This window comes from Rhinopithecus bieti, unplaced genomic scaffold (assembly GCF_001698545.2).
Source record: "Rhinopithecus bieti isolate Rb0 unplaced genomic scaffold, ASM169854v2 scaffold_76666, whole genome shotgun sequence".
NCBI classification, from domain to species: domain Eukaryota; kingdom Metazoa; phylum Chordata; class Mammalia; order Primates; family Cercopithecidae; genus Rhinopithecus; species Rhinopithecus bieti.
Window position 1 is genome coordinate 829549 of NW_016829831.1, and position 8822 is coordinate 838370.

An 8822-nucleotide genomic window follows, 5' to 3' on the forward strand; every position below is an offset into this window, starting at 1 on the left:
GGAGTTTTGCTCTTGTTGCCCAGGCTGGAGTGCAATGGCGTGATCTCAGCTCACCGCAACCTCCCCCTCCCGGGTTCAAGCGATTCTCCTGCCTCAGCCTCCTGAGTAGCTGGGATTACAGGCATGCGCCACCATACCTTGTTAATTTTGTATTTTTAGTAGAGACGGGGCTTCTCCATGTTGGTCAAGTTGGTCTCAAACTCCCGACCTCATGCGATCTGCCACCTCAGCTTCCCAAAGTGCTGGGATTACAGGCATGAGCCACTGCACCCGGCCCAAGAGTTCTCTTTTCTCCGCGTCCTCATTAACACTTATCTTTTAAAAATGTGTCTGTATTCGCCCTCCTAACATGTGCGAGGTGATTTTTCATTGTGGTTTTGATTTGAATTTCCCTGATGATCAGTGACATTGAACACCTTTTGTTTTTCCATTGGCCACTTCTTGGAGAAATGTCTATTCAGATTTTTTGCCCATTTTTAAACTGAGTTTTTTTGTTTTTTTGTTTTTTTCTTTCCTGTTGAGTTGAAGACATACCTTGCATAGATTGGATATTAACTCTTTATCAGTTGTATGATTTGCAAATCATATCCACTGTGCAGGTTACTTTTGGCTTTATGGATTGTTTCCAGGTTGTCTTTTCACTTTGCTGATTTGTTTCCATTGCTGTGCAGAAGCGTTTTAGTTTCGGGTAGTTCCATTTGTCTATTTTTGGATTGGTTTTGTTGTTATATCTAAGAAATTATTGCCAAGTCCAATTTCAAGAAGCTTCTACCTTCTCTTTTACAGTTTCAGGTCTTATGTTTGTCTTTAATCCATTTTGAGTTGATTTTTATCTTTAATCCATTTAAGTTGATTTTTGTAATGTGTGAGGAAGGGACTAATTTTATTCTTCTGCATGATACATGTTTTAATTGCAATTTAAAAGGGAAATCTTTTATTTTTAATGTATTTAATGTAAATTTAAATATAATTATGGAAATAAGAAAGAAAGACTATGCCGGTCTCCTGCTACAGACCCCCAGTGGCTTTCATCACAATAATGCACATGCCTCACAGGTGGCACAGTGGTAGGTGATGGTCAGACCCTGCCCTTCTCTCTGCCTCCCTCCATACATTCTGGCCATGCTGGCTTTCTGACCAACCATATGCATGCCAAGCTCATTCCCATAGGAGGGCATTGTACCAGGCCTGTCCTCTACATGCATCCCACATCTGTTATTGACTCTCTTTTCATCATTCAAGACTGAAATATCTGCTCCTTTAGGCCTTCTCTGACCATTCTGCCTAAAATAGCTTAATTTTCTTCATTGCATTCCTGAAATTATGTTATTAATTTGTTTTACTGCTTACATTCTGTTTGTCCCCCCAAATCAGTAGGCAGACTCCATAAAGGAAGAGATTTTGTCATATTTACTCACTGCTATCACCCCTGTGCAGAATACACATTGGACCGGGTTCAGTGGCTCATCCCTGTAATCCTAGCACTCTGGGAGGCTGAAGTGGGAGGATTGCTTGAGCCCAGGAGTTCAAGACCAGCCTGGGAAAGATAGTGAGAGTCTACAAAAAAATTTTTTTTTAATTAGCTAGGCATAGTGGCACATACCTGTAGTCCCAGATCCTTGAGAGACTGAGGCAGGAGGATTGTTTGAGTCCAGGAGGTCAAAACTACAGTGAGCCGTGATCACACCACAGCATTCCAGCCTGGGTGACAGAGTGAGATCCTGTCTCAAATAAATACGTACATACATGGATGCATATTGGATGCAGGGCTAGTTGCTTAAAATGTCTTTCATCTTCTTCACTTAGAGAGTGGTGCATGGCTGGCCCTTGGATAAATGACTTCAGAAACGAGAATTCATGCTAGGCAGTTTTCCTTACATTTAATGATATCGTCCTTTACTGCGGCTTTTCAATCTTCATATTCACGGTTCTGTTTTGCATGATGACTTCCATGTTGGATTAGGATGTCAGACTCAGGAAGCAAAGTTCATGAGCTTATTCTCAATCCTCACAGAAATACATTATAATTTTTTGCCAGGAATTTACTTAACCTATAACTTGAATCAGGAGGGGAGGCCTGATGGATTCACATAAACCTAGATAAAACCGTCTCAAACACGTGCTTCATTGATGTGACCAGGTATCTTCACATATAAAGGAAGGTACATGAATGTGGTATCACTCAAAATTGAAAGTCTGCATATAACAAAGAAATTGGTTACGGATTTCTATTTTGGATCCTTCAATAATAGTGCCATTTAATACGTTGCCCTATCTTAAGCCTGTGAATGGCTCTAAGCAGTTAGGAAAAGGTTCCACTGCAAGTGTTCCCAACTACAGTGGCTTCAAGGAAGAGGAACTTGTTTTTCCCAAATAAGAAACTTGAGGATAGGCAGGCTGGGGCCAGTAGAATAGCAGAGGAGGAGAGGGAGGAGGACCTGGCTAGACAGCACACAGTGTCCCACTTAGGGCTTTGGCCGTTCAGTGCAGTGAACATAGTATTGTGCTGCTTTCTCATCCCAGTCTTGCCATCCTTTACCCCCCAGTGACTATAGCTGTTTTCCTCAACGCTTTTACTCCGTTCGCTTCTTTTTTTTTTTTTTTTTTTATTATATAAGTTCTAGGGTACATGTGCACAACGTGCAGGTTTGTTACGTATGTATACGTGTGCCATGTTGGTGTGCTGCACCCGTTAGCTTCTTATATCCTCTGATCCGCCAGTTTGCCTGAGAAAGCCTTTTCATCATGATTTCTGTTCTTACGGTTAAGAACTCAAAACTCTGGAATCCGACAGACTCAGGTTCAAATCCCTGCTTTGCCAGCTTTTAGTGTGACCCTTGGGCAAATTGTCTCCCACTTTTTCATCTATAAAATGGGGTAACAAAACACATAGCCTTGTTATGAGAACTGGAAGAGGTTCTGAATACAAGCAGCTTACCCCAGTGCCTGAGGTAGGATTTCATAGACCTTGTCTTGTTAATATTTTCTTAGCGTTTCACACATAAGAACTCCATGAATATTGGAAGATTGGACAGATGGATGGGTAGCTGGGTGGATTGCTTGTAGTAAGCACTCAACAGAAGTTAGTTGCCATCATCATCATCATTTTTATTATTTTAATTCTACTTTTTTAGTCCATCAGCAATAGTTCTTTCACATTTTTATCAATATTCTGTGTAATGTTCAAGGGCCCTTTTAAGATTGAATTATTAGAAGTCCACATCCACGTTCTCATGTGTTTGGATTTCCATCGTAAATTTGTCTGTGACTGAAGCACTTTCACGATATTTGGAGAAATGACACACAAATGAAGTTGCTGGAAACAACATGAAGCAGCTCTGAATAGCCACTGGTCTGAGTTGAACTTTTAAGTGCTAAAGAACTGAAGAAACAGTAGGGTAGAGTTTGGAAGGATGTCCTCGAATGGCAAGTTTGAATTCAGTTTTAAGAACACTTTTGGGCGTGGATTGGCAAGAGATCAACAGGCAAGAATGTGCTAGTCCTATGAGGCCAGAGGTGGGATCATCTGAGTGGCGGTTAGAGCCGCTGCGTAAGGTTGTATATGTTGTGTTCTGTGAGAATGGTGCCCCCTGAGGTTTTGCAGGTGTGACCTGCACAAGCACTAGGTAACCCTGACTTGGGGCAGATCTAAGCAGGTGCTTCCCAGGGAGAGTTGGCCAAGCTGTCCCTGTCCGTCGGTCAAGCCAAGGCAGGCCGTCACATATGTAGTAGCAGCCTGCACTTGCCCCAGCATGGCCCTTATATCACAATCTTGTTGCCTCTTTTCTTATCTGAACCCCTTTTTAAGTTTTAGTGTCTTGAGTACAGTGTTTTCAGAGGCCTTGTCTGTGTTCATATATTTCTGTGTTTAGCACTTAAGAAGCACTTCAAGAATATTGGATGTCTAGATGGTTGGATAGATGGATGGATGTTAGGCGGACAGACAAATAATGAATAGGCAGATAACTAGAAAGTTAATAAGGGAAGAATTTAAATTTATAACAATTTAGATATGAAATGGTGAAATGTAGAAAACTATCATAGGCTTTTGAGCTGGGAGAAAGCAGTGAGTATTTTGTAGGTATCGTGGTGTTCTTTTTTAAAGGCGAAGAGTCTTTTGCCAGAATCCTGATGTCAGAATAAAGCCATAGGATTGGTGAAAGACTAAATACAAAAATACAGACTAGTAAATTTAGTACCAAAATATAGATTAGTAATCTAACACAAATAATTGTCCCTTCCCCAAGGAGGTAGTGTATGGATTCAGTGCATTCAGTGCTTTAATGGGTCTCGTGCCATTTTAACAGGTCTCGTTTGGTTCTTTCCATGGAGGGAAGCAAAACCGGGCAGTACAGAGAAGGGCTTGCCATTGCGAAAGACCCACGTGCTGTTGGGAAGGAGCCATGATGCAATGCAGGAGGCAGCCACCAGCCGCGGAGCCAGGGCCAGCAAGAAGGCTGCCCGGCCCTGGGTCGAAGTGGGGTTGGCCTTGCGGAACATGAAGAACCTACTGTTTTCCGAAATGTGGGACATATTTCTGGTGCGCTTGCTGATGGCCGTGGCAGTCATGCTGTACTACAGTAACTTTGTCCTGGCCCTGGAGGAACGGTTTGGGGTGCGGCCCAAAGTGACAGGCTACCTCATCAGTTACAGCAGCATACTGGGGGCCGTGGCCGGCCTTGCCCTGGGGCCGATCCTGCGGCTGTACAAGCACAACTCGCAGGCACTGCTGCTGCATTCCAGCATGCTCACCTGCACACTGCTGCTGCTCTACTCCTTGGCCCCCACCATGGGTGCAGTTGTCCTCTCCTCCACTCTCCTGTCCTTCTCCACTGCCATCGGCAGGACGTGCATCACGGACCTCCAGCTGACTGTGGGTGGGGCCCAGGCCAGCGGCACCCTCATCGGCGTGGGGCAGTCTGTGACTGCGGTGGGCCGCATCATTGCCCCTCTCCTCTCGGGGGTCGCCCAGGAGGTCAGCCCTTGCGGCCCCCCAAGTCTGGGCGCTGCGTTAGCCTTAGTGGCCATTTTCATAATGTCTCTAAACAAACCACACTCTAGTAGTGATAGGAATGGTAAATTAAAAAGTGAGTAGATGGATTTGGACAACATAAAGCAACAAAATTTGAGGTGGTTGAATGAGGGCCAGCGGCCATGATAAGAAGGTCACTTTGCGAAGGGTTGGGGTGGAAGGGAAATATTTCTGGGTGGGTGTGAGCTGTTGGGCTTCCAGGTCAGCCCTTGGCCATGCAGCTAGGCCTGCAGGATGATCAGAAGTCACAGCAACTCATGGGAAGGTTAAGACTGGAGTGAAGCTTTTCCAAGGCGAGCATATATTCAACGTTTACCTGAAAGTCTCCTCTTCCCACCTGGGCTAATGAGGTTACACTTTTCAAGGGTAAAAAAACTACCAGCTACAGGGTAGGGAAGTGGTGGTGGAATAAGAGAACATGATACATGGAGGAAGGGAAGAAACCACAAGCATTTTCCTACTAAAAAACAGGGTGACATGTCAGTCAAATTCTGATCAACTGGAACTGGAGTTTTCAGTTAAATTCCATACACTAGGAGGGAGTTTTCTATCAAAATCCTGCAGATTGAAGAAGCTGGTTTATTAGAACCAGACTTTCACTTTTCAAAGCTGCTTAAAAATCAGATACTGACCTCCCCCCTAGAGATGATTCAGTGGGCCTGGGTGGGGCCAAGAAATCCATGGTGTTTCATAAGCACCGCTGTCGATTTCTCATGGCGGTAAAAAGGACCACACTGAGACTGTACTGATTTTGATTAAAGTACATAGGCTTGGTTATTTTTACACAGCTAACTAAATTGGAACTCTTAAAATTGTGTTTATAATCACAATGTGTTACCCCTCTCCCAGTTCTCAGCAGTTGTACTGCATGATGGAGCAGCGGGCCCTTGGGGCCTGTTCCCTGTGCTCCCTGCCTCTGCCAGCTTGCTCTGAAGTTGGACTAAACCACCTGGATGCTGGGCCTGCCAGCCTGCTCCTGGAAGCCTGCATTCCAGTCAGGTTGCATCCTTCTGGAGCTGACAGAACCCAATGGTGATGCCAAAGCACAGGAATGCTTTCAAAATGAACAATTTATGCAGAATAAGGGTCAGGTGGCATGCCAGACCAGAAGAACTTGATGCTGCTGTGTCTTGTGTTAAGAATCATTTCCTTTATTTTATTTTTAGTTTGATGCTTGCAAACACAAGCACTCTGTTGATCAACAGGGAAAGATTTGGATGTGCCATTTCTTGTCTAAACTGGAGTTTCATATACAGCGCCCAGGGGGCCACGAGAGGCAGAGGGCCAGACAGAAGGTGAACATAGCCTTGCAGGGAGACATGTGCCAGGCAGGACGACCACTGGGATTACATCAAGTATTCATCAGAGTTACTTAAGGGCTTCCTCTCAGACAGTTGAAGTTCACATTACTTTTCTCAATTAGTCCACTAGGATGTTATGCCTGTTTTCAACTTGACACATGCATAATTGTAAATATTTTAGTACACTACAGTAATTTGTCATATCTTTAATATTCATTGTTTTTGTAAAGCAGTAAACATTTCTGTATTTTAGAAGTCATGGAGTAAAATCAAGTATTTATGATAAATAATTGGAAGTATGTTTTAGTTTGAAGATTGTCCTTTTACCTATCTTACTTCAAGGAAAAATGGACTTCTGATTAGGTTTTACAATTGTGAACTTTTATGTAAATGTTAGGTGCTTTTGAGGTGACCAAACGATTATTAATATATAAAATGGCCTTGCCTTAAGGAGCAAACTAAATGTCATGGAGATTAGACTCAAAAGGCAATGCATGATCAAGGGTTTATGCAATGAAATAGAATTTCAGAAGAGTTTGGATCTCAAAGATTGTCCTTCACTCTTAGAAATAGGCAAGTTTCTTAAAAGCCCCTATAGCCGTGTTTTATTTTAAAATCGTAGCACTTTATTTTGAAGTTTAAAAGCCCATAAACGTAATGAGTCTTTATAATCAGACACATGGAAATATTGAAAACCAAAGACTGATCTTAGAATACAGAATAGAGAGACATGTTTGTTATTCTCCACTAGTGACTTTAGTATTTTGTTAGGTGCTGTTTTTTAGGTACACCTTTTCTCATGACTCCTTTTACTTTAAAGTGTGACCCAGAGACCAGGAGCATCAGCGTCACCTGGGAGCTTGTGAGACCTGTGAACACTGACGCTCCGGCTCAGGCGTGTTGGGGACCGTTTTAATAAGATATCCAGCTGATTTTTTTACGCAGTCAACTTTGAAAACCCCTGGTCTAATGGGTAGCATTTGTATCACTTATGGAATATAATCTCAGGGAAATTAAATCTGCTCAATTAACATTTGTGGTGTTTCGTTTTTTAGATTCTCTTCAATCACTTCTGTAGCCCTTTCCAAAGCGTCAGGTTGAGCCACATGAAGTCGCTATTTTTGTAAGTCAAAAATATCTTCATAGGGTTCGACTTACTATTCTATGGGATCTTGTTTTAGAAGTATTGAACTTTCCTGAAATGTCTGTGAAGGAAATGGCACCCTTTCCAACATTCTGCGAGCCATAACTGCTTGGGAACAGGTCTCCGGGATTTGGGTTCCATAGAGCAGAAGGTATGCCTCTGCCCTCATGTCTAGAGGGATGAATAAAATTTTGAAAAGGTACAGGGTGTGCCTGGTCACAGGAGTCACTTTCAAGGCTCCAAACTCAGGCTGGATGGCCCCTTGGGGAGTGAATTCTACAAGAGTTGCACCTGGGGCCAACAGAAGGAGCTGGAATCACTAGTTCTGTATCCTGGCTGCATGCCTTAGACCACGGGAACCAGACTCTGAAGCACCCCAGGTGTTTCTGTGAACATCTGGAGTTGGAAATCGCTGAGTTAAGAATGAATTCGGCTGCCATGCTCAGGGGTTGAGATTGTATTGATGGATGAAGGGGAACGACGGAAGAATTCCTGCGGTAGAGTGCTATGAAGACACTCCTGTTTGAGAAAGAGCTCTCCAGCCACAGTAAGGTGGATTCACTGGGGGCCCAAGGGGCAGTCCGGACTTTGGGGCAGTAACTTTGGGGGGCCCGGAGGGAGAGCTGGTTGTGAGGACAGGGACAGCAGGCAGAGGTTGTGGCCTTCAGGGAAATTGCAGGAGAGGCTTTGAGTGATTCCCAGGTGATGAGTGTGCAGCTTTGAGGAATTTCAAAGGGTTGCTTGGCATCTTTTCCTGAAGACACTTCTATAAGATATTTAGAAATCTATCAGGAGTGAGAATCAGCCAAGTCTCAGAAAATTGTAGGCATTTGGGCAACTATATTCAGAAAACTATTTTTTTGGAATAAAAGCCATGAGACTGAATCTCCATGCCTCTTTGCCTCCAAAGTCTAACTTCATAACAGCCTTCATGAAGTCTCTAAAACAGAGTTACCACAGATTTAGCCAGGATGATGTGTAACACAGCTTTTCTTGGAACGGGTTGGTGAATTAAAATAACTTTTTCTTTCAGCCCTAATTATTTGTTCTTGAATTTGCCAGTCACATGATAATTTTCTTAAAAAAAAAAAAAAAAACTCCTTTCTAATTGTAATGAGGTACTATCATTTATTCTTATAAGTTGTATTTTAGAAGTTACTGATGTATCTTGCCACATATTTCAATTCAGGATCCAGAAGTGCTTTGAAAAATGTAATCTCCAGTATGCTAGAACACATCATAATAGTAAAAACAAGGCTTTGGCTTTTAAAACCATTATGCAGATACCAAATATATACGTAATCTGACATTTATACTGAGGGCCAGTAAATAGAGGACAGTTGAT

The 8822-nt window shown here is 42.9% G+C and overlaps 1 protein-coding gene across 3 annotated transcripts in view; it reads left to right on the forward strand.

The window, feature by feature from the left end:
• SLC67A2 (solute carrier family 67 member 2) overlaps positions 1 to 8591 on the forward strand; it is a 42697-nt gene extending 34106 nt beyond the window's left edge. For all 3 annotated transcript variants that reach the window (XM_017864935.1, XM_017864933.1, XM_017864934.1), the window contains exon 6: positions 4308 to 8591. In XM_017864935.1, coding sequence (XP_017720424.1) covers positions 4308 to 5095 — 788 coding nt within the window. In that variant the 3' untranslated portion in view covers positions 5096 to 8591. The remainder of the gene's footprint in view (positions 1 to 4307) is intronic.
• The last annotated feature ends 231 nt before the right edge of the window (positions 8592 to 8822 follow it).